Source organism: Maylandia zebra, linkage group LG10 (assembly GCF_041146795.1).
Source record: "Maylandia zebra isolate NMK-2024a linkage group LG10, Mzebra_GT3a, whole genome shotgun sequence".
Classification (NCBI taxonomy): Eukaryota; Metazoa; Chordata; class Actinopteri; order Cichliformes; family Cichlidae; genus Maylandia; species Maylandia zebra.
Window position 1 is genome coordinate 2,162,686 of NC_135176.1, and position 21,436 is coordinate 2,184,121.

The 21,436-nt window shown below is 44.5% G+C and overlaps 1 protein-coding gene across 16 annotated transcripts in view; it reads left to right on the plus strand.

The window, feature by feature from the left end:
• The window catches only part of auts2a (activator of transcription and developmental regulator AUTS2 a), a 342,595-nt gene extending 327,592 nt beyond the window's left edge, over positions 1-15,003 (plus strand). For 6 of the 16 annotated variants that reach the window (XM_076888884.1, XM_076888883.1, XM_024804010.2 and 3 more), the window contains 10 exons: positions 876-920; positions 2,008-2,103; positions 2,197-2,268; positions 2,693-2,722; positions 3,092-3,163; positions 4,777-4,918; positions 6,972-7,052; positions 7,138-7,221; positions 7,442-7,694; positions 12,434-15,003. In XM_076888884.1, the coding sequence (XP_076744999.1) occupies positions 876-920; positions 2,008-2,103; positions 2,197-2,268; positions 2,693-2,722; positions 3,092-3,163; positions 4,777-4,918; positions 6,972-7,052; positions 7,138-7,221; positions 7,442-7,694; positions 12,434-13,685 (2,127 nt within the window). In that variant the 3' untranslated portion in view covers positions 13,686-15,003. The remainder of the gene's footprint in view (positions 1-875; positions 921-2,007; positions 2,104-2,196; positions 2,269-2,692; positions 2,723-3,091; positions 3,164-4,776; positions 4,919-6,971; positions 7,053-7,137; positions 7,222-7,441; positions 7,695-12,433) is intronic. The other 10 variants (XM_024804011.2, XM_076888886.1, XM_024804008.2 and 7 more) reach the window with 6 other exon arrangements.
• The last annotated feature ends 6,433 nt before the right edge of the window (positions 15,004-21,436 follow it).

Consider the following 21,436-nt stretch of genomic DNA (forward strand, 5'->3'; position numbering starts at 1 on the left):
CGGCTATGGCACCAAAAAGTGTTTTCGCGTTGCGGTTTGGGAGCGCGAAGACTTCGTATTTTATTTTTTAAATACTCTGACATGTGTGAGAGCGGCACGCCGTGGGGACCTGCGGGTTTCTGTGGCGGCCGTTCAACGATGACCGTGCGCGTCCGTCCACGCCACAGCGATGCCTTTATTCTCCCACAAAGCCTTTCTAGTGTTTTCTCTGGCATACGCTGAGACTCCAGACTTGAACGCTGTTATTTTCTAAATTGGCAATAACTTGCCCTGGAGCATGTTAACTTCAGAGCCAGCTTTCAGAACATAATACACTTAATTCATTCTGATTTTAATGACATCATTTGGTCCCATTTGGGGGTTTTCATTACTGGCAAATGTATTGCATTAAGAGCCGCGCAGTTTGGGAGAGAACCACAGGCAATGGGTGCCTGAACCTAAACTCTCACAAACACATACACATTTGTAACTGCCTGACCCACAGAGGTTTGCTTGGCTATGATGATACCTCAAAGGCAGCATAGCGAGGCCTCTGACAGCTAATGAGGCCATAAAAAGGCTCTTTATGGCTGCAGTGTTTAGTCTTGACTGTGGAAATGTTCGCCCTGAGCCTGCGCCGCACCACTAAAAGCCAACCAAATGAGAGCCAGCTCATGCTAGTTTACAAGGTCTTCAGATGATCAGGAAACGGGGGAGGATGAAAACATTGTGGCGCGGGGAGTGGTTGAACTTGGATCCCGCTCGGTAGACGTCTTAGATCTTCATCTATAATCGTATTTTCGGTTTTAAATGCAGTTTGTGATGTTTTTTTGTGTGTTGGCCTGAAACAAAAGAGGCCAATCTTTGTACTTAGCTCTGTTTCATTTCTCCTACAGTTTGACAAATATCCAACAAAAGTCGACCCCTTCTACAGACACAGTGTGAGTTTCTCTACTGCGTACTAGCTTCCAGCTTCAGATTTGTTGCTTGCCCATTTTGCCATTTCAGCCCATGCACCGTACATCTGCTTCCTAACGGTTACTGCTCCATGTCACCCTTCGGCCGTAGCTAATGATGTGATGCAACAGATCGGGATTCTTAAATCCTGGAGTTTAACAGTTACTGTGTGCATGTGATGATAAACACAGTTGCTACGTTACCTCTCTGTCTCGCTTATTTCCTTTTTTCCAGTCACCAGCAGTGGCGTCCTCAAAATTATTATTCAATAAAAGCAAATGATTTCAAACACTGGACTCGCTGTCCTACCGTTTTGCTGAAATTTTCAGAGCGTGCTTCTGCCTAGTGTGCTTTTTCTACAGACTATTAAACTGATTTGTCCTCGATAGCTAGGAGGCAGATTTTACTATCATAAAAACCTATTTGTATTCAGATCGACCCGCTTCCTAGTTTGTTTTTAAGTGCTTCATCTTTTTTTGTTTTTTCCCCCGCTGGTATAATGGTCCCGGCAAACACGCTGAAAGCATTCCTTCTCTATAAAACATAGTGGCATCTTAATACTTGGTGCACAAGAGGAGTGGAGTTGCATTTAAAAAGCTTGCAGCACACCCTCGAGTCCAGCTTTAAAGAATTCCAATGCGCGACTGCAGCAATGCAAGCACGTTTGCCAAACACGCACTCGTTACTTTGGCTAATATGACTGTTAGGGACAATTATGCAAAGCAGATGATTGCATATCTGTTTCTCTACATACAGATACGTTTATGAAAGCCTTGAGCGCTTGTTTGACTTACTTGTGTTTTGCGTGTATTACAACATTCTGCTTTTCATATCAAAGGAGGTTTTTTCTCCTGATTTAAATCCAGCGGGAACAAGCAGTGAATATTTGATAAACAAGCCGTTTGTGTAACACGTAGGCAATCATTTGTAACTAAGCAGTCACTGCGATTAAACTGCGAGGTTTAAACACCACCACAAACTGCCTGCTCTGTTTAGACTGACTCATAAAGCCGCATTTCACCGATAGACCGAATCGTCCTCACGCCTCCTCTCGCTCTTTTCTTCTTCCAGCTCTTCCACTCCTACCCTCCAGCCATGTCTGGCCTTCCCCCTGTCATCCCCCCAACCGGGCCCTTCAGCTCGCTGCAGGGGGCCTTTCAGCCCAAGGTGAGACACCACCACACACCCACAGACAGACTAGCCGGGAGGGGGCGAGTTATATTCAGAGAATAATTTTTCGATCCGTCTGCTGCTCTCCAGACCTCTAATCCACTGGATGTTTCCGCAAGACCCGGAGCCGTCCCACACACGTTCTTACAGAAGGACCCCAGGGTAAGAGCACGTACACGCCACCCACCGTGCACCAGGAGACCGGACTGTACAGGCTCCATAGGTTTGCTTTATTAGGATCCACATTAGCAGCAGCCTCAGCAAGCAAGCTGTTCTCATACAGGAAGTGTTAAAAATGCATTAAAATACATATGAATAATTTACCACATAGAGTCTATTTCTGATCTATTGATCAGCGGTGAGTCGTAGATTGACAGACGTGTCAGCGTGTTTGTTTGCAGAAGGTCACGCAGGAGGAACCCGTTTAAACACCCGCGTGTTAATTATCCCTGAAACGCTTAATTTTAAAGTGAACAGTTTGACATTTTAATTTGGTTCCTAATGAATGCTACACACAAGGACTAATTAGAAATGATTTGACTGACAGCAGAATAATTCATGTTCTCTCTCTCCGTCCTTCCTGAAGCTAACGGATCCGTTTCGGCCGATTCTCAGGGTGAGTGCTCACTCCCTGCAGTGTCTCCGTCTCCTGCTCCCTCGCAATAATCACTGCGATGCCTTGAAGGTCTTTGCTAATGGAGTTGATAGTGTCTTTAATTAAATGGGGGCTGAGTGTACTCGTTTACGGGGCTCATTTTGAAGAACGCTGCAGCGCGTGTGTTATGAAACCTTGTCAGATGGCCGACAGTGACGCCTCGCTGTCACACGCCAGCGTGTGCATGGTTCATTCAGCACACCTGCATTTCTTAGCCTTTTAATATGTGATTAGTAGTCATAGTACCGTATTGATTAGATGACACTGTGTTTTTTGGTCACACCATTTTCTTTCTTGTTCTTAATTAAATAAATTTTCTTGTTCTTACAGAAACCGGGGAAGTGGTGTGCCATGCATGTCCATATTGCCTGGCAGATATACCACCACCAACAGAAAGTAAAGGTGAGGACTCGTCTAACCCCTCCTAACACAGTGTGGCCAAGGCTGGATTTAACCTCCTAGGACCTGGCGTCACATTTTGGGTTGTCTAGACCACAATACTAAATTTTGCTCTACAAGGGCCTGATATCCACTAACGAGGACACTATACTGCCACTGTCCTATCGAAATTTAAAACGAATGTCCTTGTATGTGGATCTCATTTTTCTCAGAAACAAAAATCAGGTAAAAAAAAATACAGTAATTCTTTGTTTTTACATTCATCAGGTCCCAATCAGCCCAAATAGCAAAGAGAAATTAAAAATGCATGAAAGAGTTCAGGTCTTAGGAGGCTAATACTGGGTCAGTTTAGCAAAGTCCAATTTTCAATTCAGTTTTATTTATAAAGCACCAAATCACAACAACAGTCACCTCAAGGCGCTTTATATTGTAAGGTAGACGCTACAATAATACATACAGAGAAAAACCCAACAATCATATGACCCCCTATGAGCAAGCACTTTGGCGACAGTGGGAAGGAAAAACTCCCTTTTAACAGGAAGAAACCTCCAGCAGAACCAGGCTCAGGGAGGGGCGGGGCCATCTGCTGTGATTGGTTGGAGTGAGAGAAGGAAGACAGGATAAAGACATGCTGTGGAAGAGAGACAGAGGTTAATAACAAACACTTCCACTCTCTATAGACACTGTTAACTCATTTGTATTAATTGAACTGCAAAATAAACCCAAACTCCTGATGGTTCGCTCTGTGGATCTGGCTCTAGTTTCTCTTCTGGAAAAATCACTTCATCAGTTAAACCACAGAATTGTTCCGTGTCTTCTGTGATCAGCTGATTTCACCGTTGTACTCAGTAGAAGTCGCTTCACACACCGTTGATAATAAATTGACATTTAAATTGTATGGTTTGCATCCTCCTTTTGCTTCTGGAGGTTAGTGTAATGCTTTGATTGTGACACCTCACTGGAACTTAGCAGTCAGTCACCTCCCTTGATGGCTTTAACTATTTTTCCTTCCCAACACGCCTAAAACCAGCGTCTCTGTGTGCAGCAGGAGTAGGACCCAAATGCAGACTCAGAGGCAGGACGTGAACTCACAAACCACAGCTTTACAATACAAAACTAACCTGGAAAAACCAAAGAATCCAAATACACGGGGGGAAACACAGGGAGAGACAGACAGCCATGAGGGAGACGCTGACGTAAATATACAGAAGGATAACGAGGGAAGTGAGGACACACGGAGAGCAGGACGGGGGACACAAAACTGAACAGGACGAACACGGAAACACGAGACCTTCACAATAAAACAGGAAGATGATGCGGGAGGAGGAGAGGCAGACGAGACGGACTTGGGCAAACACAGATAAACGTGATGGAATAAAACACAAGGAGGGAAAACACGGCACAAGAACTCACACAACTTTACAAACACAGACGCACAAAAGGGGACGCAGAGGGCAAAGGTTAGCGTAGAAGAAACTCAGGATTACCACTAAGAATAATAAACCATCACACAAAAGGTCATAAAAACACAAGAAACACCAAATGCTGGGTCAAAAGGAGCCTCTGATAGCTCAGGTTTTACATGTGTTTCTCTCTGTACCTTTGGCGTCTTTCAGCAGCAGATGCAGGTCGACCCTCACAAGCTAGACTTCGGCCTCAAGCCCGAGTTTCTGAGTCGACCCCCGGGCCCCAGCCTCTTTGGTGCTATCCACCACCCCGGCGACTTGGCGCGGCCCGCCACGCTTTTCTCCGCTGCAGGTGAGTGCATCAGCTGTCCGATTGATCAGTGGCCGCCTCTCATATTCAGCAGCAGTCGGTCCTGCTGTGCAGAGCTAGCATCGTGTGTGGTGAATGAGTGAAATCAGCAAACCCGACAGAATGATCTCCACCAGAGTGACCATCAGAGATATATCTCACCTTTCTTTAGGTTGGAGCTGTTGGGTCAATCTCTGACTTCCTGTTTCTGTTCTTGGACACTGTCGCAGCTCTACAGTTCACTCATACTGCGCCACGCTTGGCTCCTGTATATGAAACGTTCATGTTTAAAACAGCCATGAGCATGTGACAACAACACGCACAAATCAGAGTGAAAGAACAGATCATCCAACGTGCCTCTTAAAGGAATACTGGATAAAGCAGAGGATATTCGATTAGTCCATGAAATGGGTTTTAGTGATGTCAACAAGGTCCCCGCTTGCTGTTAAATACAGGCAGACCTTGAAGTCGCACTTTGGGTTAGTACAGTCGTCTCTGGTGCTCCTGGTGTAGTTTAAGTATCCACAGACTGCAGATGTGAGTCAGCCTTTTTCCCTCTATGTTGGATCTGGTTATTAAACTTCAAGCCGCAGCAGTGCTGGGTTTGCTTCGTTCAGCCTGTAACTAGCCAGGTATCATCAAGACATAACAACGACAGTTTTCCAGGCAGTGTGTGGAATTCCTGAGTTTAGCTTAACTATCCCAAGATTAGGTCATCAAACTACCACAACGCCCCCCTCTGCTACTATTACTTATTTGGCTCTGCGTCAGTGTCCCAAAATGTCAGGTTGTCATAATGTCCGATGCTGCAACTGGACAAAACGCCAACAAATGAAGAAAATATCTTTACTAAAGATGAGATACGACAAAACAGCAGGAAAAAAAGCACCGTTTTCACGGGACTCTCTGCAGTGTTTGGTGCTGCGCTTTATGGCCAAACAGCTGTTTTAGTCTCGTCTGTCTGAAGGACTCGGACGTCATTTCAAATATTTGCCGTTCTGCCATGTTCACTTTAAAGAGGACAAGCCGTCTCCTTGCACTCTTTCCAAATACACTTGTTCCCTGCCTTTCTAACTACACTGTAATACTGTGGAACATTTAGCACGCTAACAGAGGCCTGCAGCTTTGTGTCATCTCCTGGGAAGATTGTGGCGTTTTATTACCACACACCTGAGTGCTAACACAAACCGATGATCAGTTATTAAAGTGAATTTGATTATCGGCACCTGGCTGCTGTTAATTCCTTTAGAAGTACGGGAGGTACTCTGTGTACTCACTGCATAGAGCCCTGAGAAAACTTTTTTTACACTTCAATCTTTTATTAATCCCAAAAGTTGTAAAGCTGTAAGCAGTGCAGCTTTCTGCTTGCTTACTATTAGCTTTCTAGTGCAGATAATCTTGGGATAACTAGCTGGCTTTATCCTCATTAGTTACACCAACAGCTGAGCTAAAGCTGATCATCTGGGAGAGCATGATCAGGCTGCACAGTAAATCATCTGGGCAGCAGATTTCTGCAGCGATATATAACAACTTAGATCGTAGCCATTGTCCCCACAACATCTGTCCTGAGCCTGTGCTGTTTGTCTTTGTGTGAAGCTCTCAGGGCCAAAGTCGTACAAGGAAAGTCTTAAATCTTTCTGGAGCTTGCAGCTGATTCTCCTTGTTTGCTATGCGCAGTATCATTAAATGCAATTAATCTCGTATTAACAGGAGCATCGTTGTTTCTCTTTTGACGTGATGATGGGACTTATGTGAGAGTTGACTTTGAAGAGGAACACGCGTGTAAACGAATTGCTGCTTTAATGGCTGTGCCTGTAATCTACAGTCGACTGATAAGTTCGTGGCTGTTTATTTACAGATGCTTTTGTCTGCACAAAAATACTGAAGGACATTTTTCTGAAGTCTTTTACTGAACTTTAACTTTACAGTTAAAGTTTTTAAAATACGAATTACTTATCGATTGGCTCTTACTGACAGCTCCAGAAAGACTTCACCAGTTGACCAGTTAACACTTACTTTTGCTGATGTTACAGTCTGTGGTTATCCTCCTCCTCAGGTCCTACGCACCCATCTGCAGCTCCCTTTGGCCATCCACCGCACCATCCTGGAAACTTTCTTCCTCCAGCATCTCATTTAGGTAACAGCACGCTTCATCTCAGTCTGACCGATCCAAAACGAGGGTGTTGATTGCATCAGCGCTAACATGCTGTGTCTTCTCCCAGAGCCTTTCAGTAGGCCTCCATCGTTTGGAGGACTGGGATCTCTCAGCTCGTCGGCCTTCGGGGGATTGGGCAATCCAGCACTAAGTGAGTTTCAGCCTCAAGAAAGACACTTGCTTGGGAGTGGCCACATGAGAAACCGTGACTGTTGTGGAGGGTCACAGTTTCTCGTGCGGTCCCTCGGGAAAATCAGTCGCCCACCTGTAGTTTAGGTGGAGTAATCCTCTCACTGTTTGTAATGCTGCCTGCATATGAGGATCAGCAGAGCTACGCATTTAACTTGCGTTCCATGTTTTTCCACGTGTTGAATCCCTAACAGGGGCCAACTCGGTGTTTGGCCACAAAGATGGCCCAAACGCGCCACAGCACTTCAACAGCAGCAGTAACAACAGCCACCAGGAGCCGTGGAACCGCCTGCATCGCACGCCACCTTCGTTCCCCACGCCGCCACCCTGGCTGAAACCCGGAGAGTCTGAGAGGAGCGCGTCGGTGAGCTCACACGAGAGGGACCGAGACTCTGACAAACGGGACTCGTTGGTCAGTAAAGAGGACAAGGACAGGTGGGTGGTGAACAATGTAACAACTACATGAGTAATGTGGTCAGTGTGTGAGTGCAACAAAGTGACAGTTTAATGAACAAAAGATTCCATTCAATTCAATTTTATTTACACAGCGCCAAATCACAACAGCACAGTACAGTACAGTAGATCGCACAATAATACATCATATGACCCCCTATCAGCAGCACTTTGGCGACAGTGGGAAGGAAAAACTTCCTTTTAACAGGAAGAAACCTCCGACAGAACCAGGCTCAGGGAGGGGCGGGGCTATCTGCTGCGACCGGTTGGGGTGAGAGAAGGAAGACAGGATAAAGAAATGCTGTGGAAGAGAGACAGAGGTTAATAACAGATATGATTCAATGCAGAGAGGTCTGTTAATACATAGTGAGTGAGAAAGGTGACTGGAAAGGAAAAACTCAATGCATCATGGGAATCCCCCGGCAGCCTACGTCTATTGCAGCATAACTAAGGGAGGATTCAGGGTCACATGGTCCAGCCCTAACTATATGCTTTAGCAAAAAGGAAAGTTTGAAGCCTAATCTTGAAAGTAGAGATAGTGTCTGTCTCCTGAATCCAAACTGGAAGCTGGTTCCACAGAAGAGGGGCCTGAAAACTGAAGGCTCTGCCTCCCATTCTACTTTTAAATACTCTAGGAACAACAAGTAGGCCTGCAGAGCGAGAGCGAAGTGCTCTAATAGGGTGATATGGTACTACAAGGTCATTAAGATAAGATGGGGCCTGATTATTTAGGACCTTGTATGTGAGGAGCAGGATTTTGAATTCTGGATTTAACAGGAAGCCAAAACAGGAGAAATCTGCTCTCTCTTTCTAGTCCCTGTCAGGACTCTTGCTGCAGCATTTTGGATTAACTGAAGGCTTTTCAGGGAGTTTTTAGGACATCCTGATAATAATGAATTACAGTCGTCCAGCCTGGAAGTAATAAATGCATGAACTAGTTTCTCAGCGTCACTCTGAGACAGGATATTTCTAATATTAGAGATGTTGCACAAATGGAAGAACGCAGTCTTACATATTTGTTTAATATGTGCTTTGAAGGACATGTCCTGGTCAAAAATGACTCCAAGGTTCCTCACAGCGTTACTGGAGGCCAAGGTAATGCCATCCAGAGGAAGAATCTGGTTAGATACCATATTTCTAAGCTTTTCAGGGCCGAGTACAATAACCTCAGTTTGATCTGAATTAAGAAGCAGAAAGTTAGCGGCCATCCAGGTCTTTATGTCTTTAAGACATTCCTGCAGTTTAATTAATTGGTGTGTGTTATCTGGCTTCATGGACAGATAGAGCTGGGTGTCATCTGCATAGCAGTGTAAATGTATGCTATGTCTTCTAATGATGCTGCCTAAGGGAAGCATGTATAATGTAAACAGAATTGGTCCTAGCACTGAACCCTGTGGAACTCCATAATTAACCTCAGTGTGTGAAGAGGACTCTCCATTTACATGCACAAACTGGAGTCTATTAGATAGATATGATACAAACCACTGCAGCGCAGTACCTGTAATACCTACAGCATGTTCTAATCGCTCTAATGGGATATTATGGTCAACAGTATCGAATGCTGCACTAAGGTCTAGCAGGACAAGCACAGAGATGAGTCCACTGTCAGATGCCATAAGAAGATCATTTGTAACCTTCACTAAAGCTGTTTCTGTGCTGTGATGAGCTCTGAAACCTGACTGAAACTCTTCAAATAAACCATTCCTCTACAGATGATCTGTTAGCTGTTTGACAACTACTCTTTCAAGGATGTTTGATATAAAGGAAGGTTGGAGATTGGCCTATAATTAGCTAAGACTGCTGGGTCTAGAGATGCTTTTTGAGTAAAGGTTTAACTACAGCCAGCTTGAAGGCCTGTGGTACATAGCTGATCATTAGAGATAGGTTGATCATATTTAAGATCAAAGAATTAATTAATGGCAGGACTTCTTTGAGCAGTTTTGTAGGAATGGGGTCTAAAAGACACGTTGATGGTTTGGAGGAAGTAATTATTGAAGTTAACTCAGAAAGATCAATTAGAGAAAAAGAGTCTAACTTAACATCAATGGTACTAAGAGTAGCTGTAGATAATATTACATCTGTGGGATGATTACTGGTAATTTTTCCTCTAATGATAAAAATGTTATTTGTGAAGAAGTTCATGAAGTCATTACTAGTTAACGTTAAAGGGATTGTTGGCTCAACAGAGCTCTGACTTTTTGTCAGCCTGGCTACAGTGCTGAAGAGAAACCTGGGGTTGTTCTTATTTACTTCAATCAGTGATGAATAGTAAGATGTTCTGGCTTTGCGGAGGGCTTTCTTATAAAGCAGCAAACTATTTCTCCAGGCTAAATGATGATCCTCTAGATTTGTGACACGCCATTTCCTCTCCAGATTACGAGTCATCTGCTTTAGGCTACGTGTTTGAGAATTATACCACGGAGTCAGGTACTTCTGATTTGAGACCTTAGTTTTCACTGGAGCTACAGTATCCAGAGTCGTACGTAGTGAGGAGGTGAAATTATTAACAAGATAATCGACCTCTGTTGGAGCAGCGTTCAGATAGCTGCTCTGCTCTGTGTTGGTACAGATTATATTCTTAAACTTAGTTACAGCGCTTTCAGAAAGACATCTACTTTGATAAAGTCTACTCTCCACCGCTGTGTAATCAATTATTGTAAATGTAAATGTTATCAGGAAATGATCAGACAGGAGAGGGTTTTCAGGAAACACTGTTAAATGTTCAGTTTCTATGCCATATGTTAACACAAGATCTAGAGTGTGATTAAAGTGGTGGGTGGGTTCTTTTACATTTTGACAGAAGCCGATTGAGTCTAATAACAGATTAAATGCCATGTTGAGGCTGTCATTTTTAGCATCTACATGGATGTTAAAATCACCCACAATAATTATTTTATCTGAGCTCAGAACTAAATTAGATATAAAGTCTGAGAAATCAGACAGAAACTCTGTGTAAGGCCCAGGTGGACGATAGATGATAACAAGACTGGTTTCTGAGTTTTACAGCTGGGGTGGATGAGGCTAAGCATCAGGCTTTCAAATGAATTAAAAGTCTGTCTTGGTCTTTCATTAATTAATAGGCTTGTGTGAAAAATTGCTGCCACACCTCCCCCTCGGCCTGTGCTTCGAGGTTTCTGGTAGTTAGAATGACTCGGGGGTGTTGATTCATTTAAACTAACATAATCATCCTGCTAAAACCAGGTTTCTGTAAGGCAGAGTAAATCGATTTGTTGATCAATTATTAAGTCATGTACTAACAGAGACTTGGAGGAGAGAGACCTAATATTTAATAATCCACATTTCACTGTTTTACTCTTTGGTTCAGATGTGGATACTGTATTGTTCTTTCTTTGTAATTGTTTATGTTTAAGTTGTTTGTTGTTGGTTTTTAGTTTGTTTTTTGTCTTTTTGGAAGCTGACACAGTCTCTATGGAGATGGGTTTTTGGGGGGGTAGCAGGAGGAGAGAAGCTGCAGAGAGGCGTGTAAGACTGCAGCTCTGCTTCCTGGTCCCAACTCTGGATAGTCATATTTTTGTCCATCCATCCATCCATCCATCCATCTTCATCCGCTTTGTCCGGGGCCGGGTCGCGGGGGCAGCAGCCTAAGCAAAGAGGCCCAGACCTCCCTCTCCCCAGCCACCTCCTCCAGCTTATCCGGGGGAACACCAAGGCGTTCCCAGGCCAGCCGAGAGATATAATCTCTCCAGCGTGTCCTGGGTCTGCCCCGGGGCCTCCTCCCGGTGGGACATGCCTGGAACACCTCACCCAGGAGGCGCCCAGGGGGCATCCTTGTCAGATGCCCGAACCACCTCAGCTGGCTCCTTTCGATGTGGAGCAGCAGCTGCTCTACTCTGAGCCCCTCCCGGATGGCCGAACTTCTCACCCTATCTCTAAGGGAGAGGCCAGCCACCCTTCGGAGGAAGCTCATTTCTGCCGCTTATATCCGCGATCTCGTTCTTTCGGTCACTATCCACAGCTCGTGGCCATAGGTGAGGGTAGGGACGTAGATCGACCGGTAAATTGAGAGCTTCGCTTTTACACTCAGCTCCCTCTTCACCACGACGGACCGGTGCAGTGTCTGCATTACTGCAGCTGCAGCCCCAATCCATTTTTGTCCATATTTCTAGAAATGAGAGCTGCTCCATCCAAAGTGGGATGGATGCCGTCTCTCCTAACAAGACCAGGTTTCCTCCAGAAGGTTTGCCAATTATCTATGAAGCCCACATCGTTTCTGGGACACCACTCAGACAGCCAGCAATTTAAGGAGAACATGCAGCTAAACATGTCGCTCCTGGTCTGATTGGGGAGGGGACCAGAGAAAACTACAGAGTCCCACATTGTTTTGGCAAAGTTGCACACCGATTCAATATTGATTTTAGTGACCTCCGATTGGCGTAACCGGGTGTCATTACTGCCGACGTGAATTATGATCAGCGAGCTCGTGCTCCTGCTGGGGGGAGGAGAGAGGAAAAGGTTAGCATCGCCCATATTTGATAACAGCTCCTTAATTAGCAGCAGCATTGAATTTAGTTGAGTCAGAGTCATGTAGACGAGACAGCAGCAGCATCAGTCAGGTGGTGATAAGCAGATTGGCAAAGGCTTAAATTAAAGATGTTTCCTGTATGTTTTACATAATCATAATTTTCCATAAAATGTTTTTTTCTCTGTACAGTTATTTAATTCCAAACGTAAAACTCTCATAACCTTGTTTGTGCCTGTAGGGACTCTGTTGAAAAGCGTCATCCCAGCCATCCGTCCCCGGTCCCCGTCAATCCAATCAGCCTTCTTAGCCACAGCCGACCTCCTGAGCACCACAGGAACCACCTGCCACCTGCTTCTGGAGAGCCTCAGAGGGAGAAGGAGAACAAGGCCAAAGAGAGGGAAAGGGAGCACTCGGATTCATGGAAAGACAACGGCACAGACGACCACAAGCTCAAGGACAGCCAGCACAGTGACAAGGACACGCCTGTCATCCATGACGGCCGAGCGTCGGAGGACAAAATGTCAAACAGAGGATCGGCGTCACCCTATGTCCGGCAGACCAGCTTGGAACGTCCCAACGGTGGCCTGACGAGGGATGTCCTGGAGAAGAAGGCGGAGCTGCCATACGAGCACCAGAAGAAGAGCAGTGAGGTGAAAGTAAAGGAGGAGAGGAAGGAGGAGCAGGATGGAGGCGCAGAGAGGGCCAGTGAGCACCTGCAACAGGCGTCCTCCACCCCTAATCTCCACCCTCCCTCCTCAGTGCCTGTGTCCATGGGCATGCCCGTTGTCCACCCCATCAACAGCATCAGCAGCCTAGAGAGAACTCGAGTCGTGGCGCCCTTTATGGGTATCAGTCCCATCCCAGGAGCTGACAGATTCCCCTACCCTCCCTTCCACTGGGACCCAATGAGAGACCCCTACAGGGGCCTGGACATTCACAGGCGAGACCCTTTGGCCAGGGACCTGCTGCTGAGGAACGATCCTCTGCACCGGTTGGCAGGGCCGCGCCTGTACGAGGCAGAGCGCTCCTACAGGGACCGCGAGCCTCACGACTTTAATCGCGACCACGCCCACCCCCTGGCCCTGGAGCAGAGGAGGGAACAGGAGCGCGCCCAACTGGAGGAGCGCGATCGCCTCAACATGCTCCGAGAGGACTACGAGCACGGGCGCCTCCACCCCGCGGTGCACCATCCCGCCCTCGACGGACACCTCCCCCACCCTGCCCCGGGCCTCATGGCCCCCGGACTCGCTGGCATGCACTACTCCAGGGTGAGTCCCTCAGCCGCAGCGGCAGCAGCCGCCGCCGCCGCAGCCGCAGCCACCGCCCATCAGAATGGTATTCTGAACAAAACGCCACCCACCGCGTCTCTGAGTGCACCGCCCCCACTCATTCCCACACTGGGCGCCCGGCCCGGCTCGCCCAGACGGACTACTCCCCTGGGCACAGATATCAGAGACAGACCGGCTCACAAAGACATCGAGGCGCGGTGAGGCGAGCAGACGCGGTGGCCCTGCAGCCCTGTGCCTCACCAACACTGAACTCACAACCAAGCACTTAGCTTTGGCAAAGCAAGACTGTAACATAGCTGTGAATAATTTATGTGGGCACACAGATGCCCATGCAATGAATCGTTTTTGTATAAAACTACAAAGAGACAATAATCATGGAACAAAAAAAGCTTTTTTTCAGAGATTTTGTTTTCCCGTTTTGCTCCAGCTTTCCGTGTGCATTCTTTCTCTTGTATAGAAAAGTGATGTGGAGTCAGAATGAGCAACTTTGGATTGTACAGGTACTTTAGCACTGAGTGTGTAGATAATGTGTACAGTCGCTGTGCTCGCCCTGTATGGATTCAAATTCATGGTACAAATATGCAAAAGAGTGTTTCGAAAGCTTTACTTTGACAGATGTAAATACAGGAGTATGATTCAGAACGTGCTTTTTGCAATTTCTTTATCGTTTGGTTGACGCAGGTGATTCGCATTGTACCAGATCCCCAGATTCAACTATGCAACAAATGTCTCGGTTCCCTTTCTGAAAGCTGGCCTTCAACACTACTGACTGCGTGCCACTGTGTACCATTCAAGGACTGTATTCTCTCCACAACGCAGACTTGACATTAACTTTGCGTCCGTGCTGACAGATGCAGCTTTAACTGATCCGCACAGGGTTTCAGATTTAACAAAAACAAAATGATTTTTGTCTTATAATAATCTGTGGTGACAATCCCATTGAACTGAATATTAAATTGTGATGTAAAAAGCCAGCAGCACAAATGTGTGGATGGATTTTTTTGTTGTCCTCTTGGTTAACACCAGTCTTGTTCTGGGGAGAATGCAGCGCATTAAACACCATGACGGCACATTAGCCCTAGCGGAGGAGTGTAAAGTACATGTTTCTGTTGGTCAAACAGTGTATTAAAGTGCTTTCCTAAGTTGTTGTACCTACAAAATCAAAATACAAAAAAAGCAAGTCTCAACCATGGACGGTTTGTTTCTAACAAGCAGAGATCTATTTTAGTAGTCCACTGAAGGTTTAGTTGTGCGCTTCAAACTCTGTGATATCATGTCGTGCAGTGTTTTTTAATCCAACATGAAATTGTCCACCCGAGCCATAGTGGTTAGTCGATACGTATCGCAAAAAGATTGTTCAACGAGAAACCTTTTGCTGTTTACCGTGTACAGGGGAAAAAACGAAGTCTTTCTAGATCGTGTACAATGAGAAAAAATGAAGCGACTGAATCTTCAGCATGCTCCTCATTTAAACTTGTGTTATGTAAATTGTGCCATGTTATTAAAAAATGTGTACTAACCCTGTGTTTGGGTGTTTATTTCTCCGCCTTTGCACAGACGCCATATGTGACGTGTCCTGGCCCCACTTCTCACCCACCAGTGTTTTTATAGCGCTACAGGTTGTGTGTGCCATTAATACTTCTTTTTTTAATCCTCTGTCACGTACAGCGTGTCACATCCCTGCTGATGTAGGAGAAAACTTGATGGTTACCCCAGAATTGTGAATCATGAGCAGATGCAAGAGTTATTGGCATTACGCTGAGTAACTACAGGTTCGTGCCGCCGCCTCTGACTGAGGCGCGTGGGTGCGTCAGTCACCGCTGCTTTTCCTCTCAGACCTGCACGTATGAAATGATATAGGGCTACAGCATGGGGGTAATTCAGCCTTTGGACCAGCAGAGGGCGCCAAACTATAAGAAGTCTTATGGCGTGGATGAAACTCTTTAGACAAACCATTACTCTGCCTAAGAGCTACCGTTTGACAACTACTGTCAAAGAAACGCAAGGTTGGCCTATAAACCAGCCTGAACCATATCTCAGGACCAACACATTCACACTCACACGTACATCTACTGAAGCCAATTAACATGGATGTCTTTGGACTGTTGAAGGAAGCCAGAGCCCCCATAGAGAACAAGAACAAGAATGAATCTTTCAAGTCATTTGATTAAAAATCGTGAGGTGAAAAGGAGACATGCAGCAGGGGAGTTTAGAGAAATCAAAGAAGCAAAACTTCACATTTAAGAAGCTTCAGAAACAAAAGCAGAAGGCAGCGGCTTGCAAACCTCATATTCACAACAGAACATAAGAAACCACGTCGAATATTTAAAAAGAGACCGTTTTTAGAGACCACTTAAATTTTGAATTTGATGACAGCGTCGTGTCTCAAAAACGTTTGGATGGAGAAAATTAAGCAGCACAAAAGAAACAGCTGGAGGAACATTTAGCAACTAATTAGGTTACCTGGCGTCGCATCAGCAAAAATGGGCAGATTTTCACCAATCTGCTAAAAAGTCTACACATTTTAGAACAATTTCAGAATTATGTTTCCCAACATGAAATTGTGAAGACTTTGAATATCATCTATATCATAGATAGAATAGTAGTATACGTCACATCTTCCATGGCCAGATTTTGTTATCAAGAGTCAGAAAAGCTTTTAATGAGACGCTGTTAGGCCCAAGCTCGTGATTAATGATGTGTGACAGCAGGGGGTCTGATAAATGGGATCCTGTGGTGTGATTTCTTTATCAGACTGATAACAAAGACATAATAAACCTGCTCCGGCGGTGTACAGAGTACGTAGAGGTTTTATGTGATGAAATCCTGACAGTGACTCAACATTAATCTCTTACTTTGCTCGTTAAAGTGAAAAACAGCTGAGAACACTTCTCTCCAACGACCTCCTGCAGTCTGAACTACATTTACATCAATTCACGACAGTGTTTTTGTGCAAACCTGGCTGCTAATAAGCTCACTGTGATTTTTATGGTTTCCAACAGAAGGTGCTCATTAATCCTGCCCGTCTAGACCAGTACGCACAAAACGGTAGATTTCAAAAGTTAAAAAGAAGAAAATGTTTGATCTGGACTCTTTCAGGACCCAGTCTTCAGTTTTCAATCACTAAAGTTCAAACAGGCAATTCTGGTATTTGGAAATGTGGAGCCAATGAAGTTTAACATTTATATATAAACTACACGTTGCTGTGTCAAATATAGTGCCATCCAAAAGTCTTGGACACCTCATTTCTTTATATTTTGCTTCCAAGGAGACAGAGTCTGGTCTTGAAGGTCTCTAAAGGCCTCGTTTTTAGCCTCTGAACACAAAACTGTGAACCAATGTTGTCTCTACATACGACCGGTGTTAGTGTAGTTCCAAAATAAGGAGTTACACTTCAACTCAGTTTTATTTACATAGCACCAAATCACAGCTGCAGGTACAGACTAACAATGCTAGAGAACAAACCCCAACACTGCTCTGCTCCCACCTTCCTCCTTCAAGCGCTGCTCTTTCGCTTTGTTTACTAAAACTGCTCAATTTAAAATGCTGACGTGCTGCCTCACTAAGACTCCCGAAAAACAAATTCCAAATATGAAGCTGGCATCAACAGAGTTGCTGGTAATGTTTTCTACCAGCATGCTGCTCGACCATCAAAACTCAAAAAGTGGGCCTATTTTATTTAGTAGAGTGTAAAATGTCTTAGTAATTAGGTTACACAATCAAATTCATATGGAAATGAAAACTGCATAAAAATTGAAGACTTTGGCTCACAAGATAGAAACGTGACTTCAACATAGTGAAAATATTATAATATTTGGCATCCAGTAGAGCAGTGGTACTGTAAATGTAAGGCTGGTGTTGACCAAAACTTCTAGTTAGGATAGGGATTTGTGTGTGTGTGTGTGTGTGTGTGTGTGTGTCTGTAGGTTCATATTGTTACAGGAAGGTGTTTCGGGTCCATGGAGTAACGCAGAAGAAAAGTAACGAGTAGGGAGTAATTAGGTAAAGTGACGTCTTGATGCACGCTCAGTCATCCAGGTAAGTAAATCCCCCAAAAGTTGATTCTGTTCATCTGGACGCAGCGTTTTCAGTGGTGCTGGTTTCAGTCTTTATGCAAATGTCCTGTTTATAAGGTTGAAACCTGCAGTCAGCTGAGACTGAAGACGTCACCTGGATGATGGTGAAATGTTTTTCCCACTGAAACATCCAGATGAACAGCATCAACCTTTGGGGTTGAGTAAAGTAACGCATTACAACAAGTAACAAGTGACGTCTAACACGTAACAATCTGCAAATATTCAAATAGAGTTTAGAAAGGACGCTTCCTTTAACACTGAGTAAATGCTGGAACCTGCACTGAAACAAGCCTCAGGTATGACCTGTATGTCCCCGCCTCTGCACTGATGGCCACAAAACTCTGCTTATGTAATTCACCTTTTCGACACAAGGTGGCATCAGTGCACACTGATGGACTGCAAGGTGAAACAAAGGGAGCAACAAAGGGCTCATCCACAGCAGATAGCACACACTGTGCCTGTCATCTCACGAGCAGAGAACCAGTTTGCCGAGGTCAACTTCCTCTGCCCAATGCACAAATGCGATTTGCTTCAACACTGACAATCACGCATGCTGTCAAACCTGAAGAACAGCATTGCGTGCCAGACGCTCCTTGATTGACATTTATATCCTTTGTGAGCTTAAACACATGACAGAAACTAAGCAGGCTGACGGTCCTCGATCGTCAGCCTGCACTTAAGAGTTGTCTGTGTCGTAACTGGAGGCACACCTGTATTTGTACCTGAACCCACAGCAAACAGGAATCTGACGCCTCGGTGCTATATCTCAGTGTTACTGCAAACAAAGCCAGTCTCTGGGAAATAAGATCATATTTCATAAGAATAATAAAGCGATCCGAGAACCACACATTGCCCATCACCTGATCATACAAGCTCCACATCGTCTTAATCTCATGTAGCACCACACACTGGCTCTGGCTAACACGCCACCCTATTCCCCTACAAAAAAGAGGAAGGTTCAGTATTTTCTCCCCGCTGACAACACTTCTAATCACCTCCAAACAAACTTGGCTCGGTCGCTCCTAAAAATATTTTCCTGTTTGTAAAAAAGGAAAGGCATCCCACTCTCAGTGGTAATGTTCCCCTAGATTTTCCACTCCTCTGCTTAGAAAAAAGAAGAGAAAGCCTATAAACACGAGCCTACCAGTGAAGCTGTCTGTTCAGGATTAACTTAATGCTCAGCCTGTTCAAAAAGGAGTTCATTCGTTTGTCACTGTGAGTCGTTTCATGGTAACACAGCTGCTTGGTGGGGTAATATTACAAATCTGGAAAGCCTGAGATGAAAAGAGGAAGAGCTGCTCTCATATATATACATGCTGAACTGGAGCAGAGTGCACACAGCCCTCCACTGAACCTGAGGAAATGACCATAATTCTTCAGACATATGTGATCTTACACACAATCAGTGGAGCCGGTTAGAGCTTCTGTTTATAGTGAGGAGAAGAGGAGGAGTCAGAGGAGGATGCACAGCCTGGTCATAGCAGATAGATTAATAGATTCCCAGCATCATCATGTTGGACATAAGAGGTTTGAATAGCTGAATGACAGTTTGCTGCAATGGTGGAAAAATGCTATATAATATTGTCAGAGTTCCTGCTATAGTAAGACCAGCAGAAATACTCAAGTTGTCTTTCAATGTGTTTTTGGGCTTATGGAGGGTATTTCAGGCTTTCTGTGGGCGGCAATGAAAACAGGAGTGTTTTTACACAGCAGTGACCTTCAAAAGGAAACACACACAGCTGCAGTGTGGCAGAAGAAAACAGAGGAAAAAGTCTTTGTCACAACTGACGCAACCAGATAGCCGCTTTAGCAGCACTCTCAGACACACTGTGTTTTATTACTCCTACCTGCTCTGTATTCTTTCTTCACGCTGACCTAGATATCATATGACCCGCCCTAATCCTGCCGCTCTTTTCGTCTGATTTCAACAAAGACAGGTTCGGATGACCTTCATGGGTTTGATGCGGCGGGGCCTCATTAGCAGTGAGATTCAGATCTGCCAGTGCAGACTGATGAACTTTAATTACTGCAGGAGCTGCTTCAGCTGAACACCAACGGTTCGGCCAGCTCGTGTGGAACATCCCGACTGAATGCAGAGGATGTACAGAGCTGATATTTGGTGTCTGGACTCTGACCTTCTTCGAGCAGAGCAGACACTGAACAGTTCTGGTCATAATAGAGAGAGCTGAACACCATCTGCAGTGTGAAACCTACTATAGGATAAGAAGAAGACAACAAGTGGCCTGCTGGGGGCATGCACCATCCACTGACATCTCATTTTAACAGTGACCTGGAGAGGAAGTGGAGGAAAGAAGGGTCACACCTACTCCTGTACATATAGTACATAACCAAACTCACAGTGTGTACATGTTAAAAAACAGGCGTGTAACTAGCAGAAATAATGACTTTAACTAGCAAACAGAAAAACAATCAGCTAAGATTAATGGTTCATTTTCCCTCCCAGACTTTTTGTCTTCTATTACTGGTAAACTGAACATCAGTGTGGGAAAAGAAACGTAAATGATTTTATAACAGTCTGATATTTACAGACCACATTATGAAAGAGCTCCTAATTACATTTTCCCATTTCTGATCAGAACCGTTACATCCAAAATATTATGCAACACATTACAGACACAAAATATTCACATAAGAAAAGATGGAAGCAAGTTTCACAAAGTCAGCCACAAAAGTGGGTCTTTTTCTCACGTAACTAATTTTTTCCAAGTTTAGTTCAGTATGGAGAGTGTATTATTCTTAACCTTGAATAATTCCAGGAGCATCGGATAAACCACAGAGGAGGAGTTAGCCTCAGCAGCTGTTGCTAAAATAGTGATTATCTTCCATGCTAATTATCACAAACTGGTTTAAAGGGCAACTGTCACACGCTTCCTTATTTTCTGTGTATAGATATATATTTTTTTATCAGATTGTATATTTGGGCATTTTATATATTTGTTCTGCTCTGTATCTCATTATTGTCACTATACAGATGTACAAAGGCATTCTATTCTATTCTGTTGTTACTGTTATAGTGAAAGCTCAAATTAATCATGGAAACGTTTTAATCCACTGTAAGGCAAAAGCTCAGGTTTCAAAAGGGAAAACAGCTACATGTGAATTTTTAGTTTCTCTCATACTGAGCAGAAAAACAGTGAATATACACGTGTGGCATGTGCAACACTTTGTTTTCAATGTGTAAATTGTGTCTCATTGTGCATTCACAGTGGTGCCGATACAGAAGAGACAGAAACTCAGACTGAAATAAGTTCATAATAATAACTTAATTACTTTTTCCATTCATTAACTTCATATGTAATCCCATTGAGGCAGCATGTAAACTATCCTAAAAGAGACTAATGGGCAGCCATTACAAATTTTACTATGACCCTTTGTGAGTTTCCTGCTATGACATGTCAACAAGACTGCGGTAAAAACCCAGTGAGCAAACAGACGTTAGCCTTAGAGTCAATGTGCAAGCACAGAGTCAACAGAAATTTCCTCAAACAACAGCAAAAGTTTGGCAAAGATCCACGTTATGTTTCTGTTCTGCAGCACCAACACATCTCAAAGCTCCTGTCAGCCCATACACAGACAGTTCAGCCTGCTACACTGTGCCAACAGGTAGCATCTACACGGCCCTGCAAGCTTAACTAACACCAGTAAGACAGCAGATGTTAGCAACCTCGAAATGAGAAAGAGTATCTAAGATGCAGGAATTTTAGAATCAGAAACAGGTGGACACTTTGGAAATAAGACCTCCTGAAGTTCAGTTAATTTAGCAGTGGTCCAAAAACATCTGTTACCTTTACAGCGACAGAAGTGAAAATAATTATCACTTAATGTTTAATATCCTGACTAAATTACACTCTATCA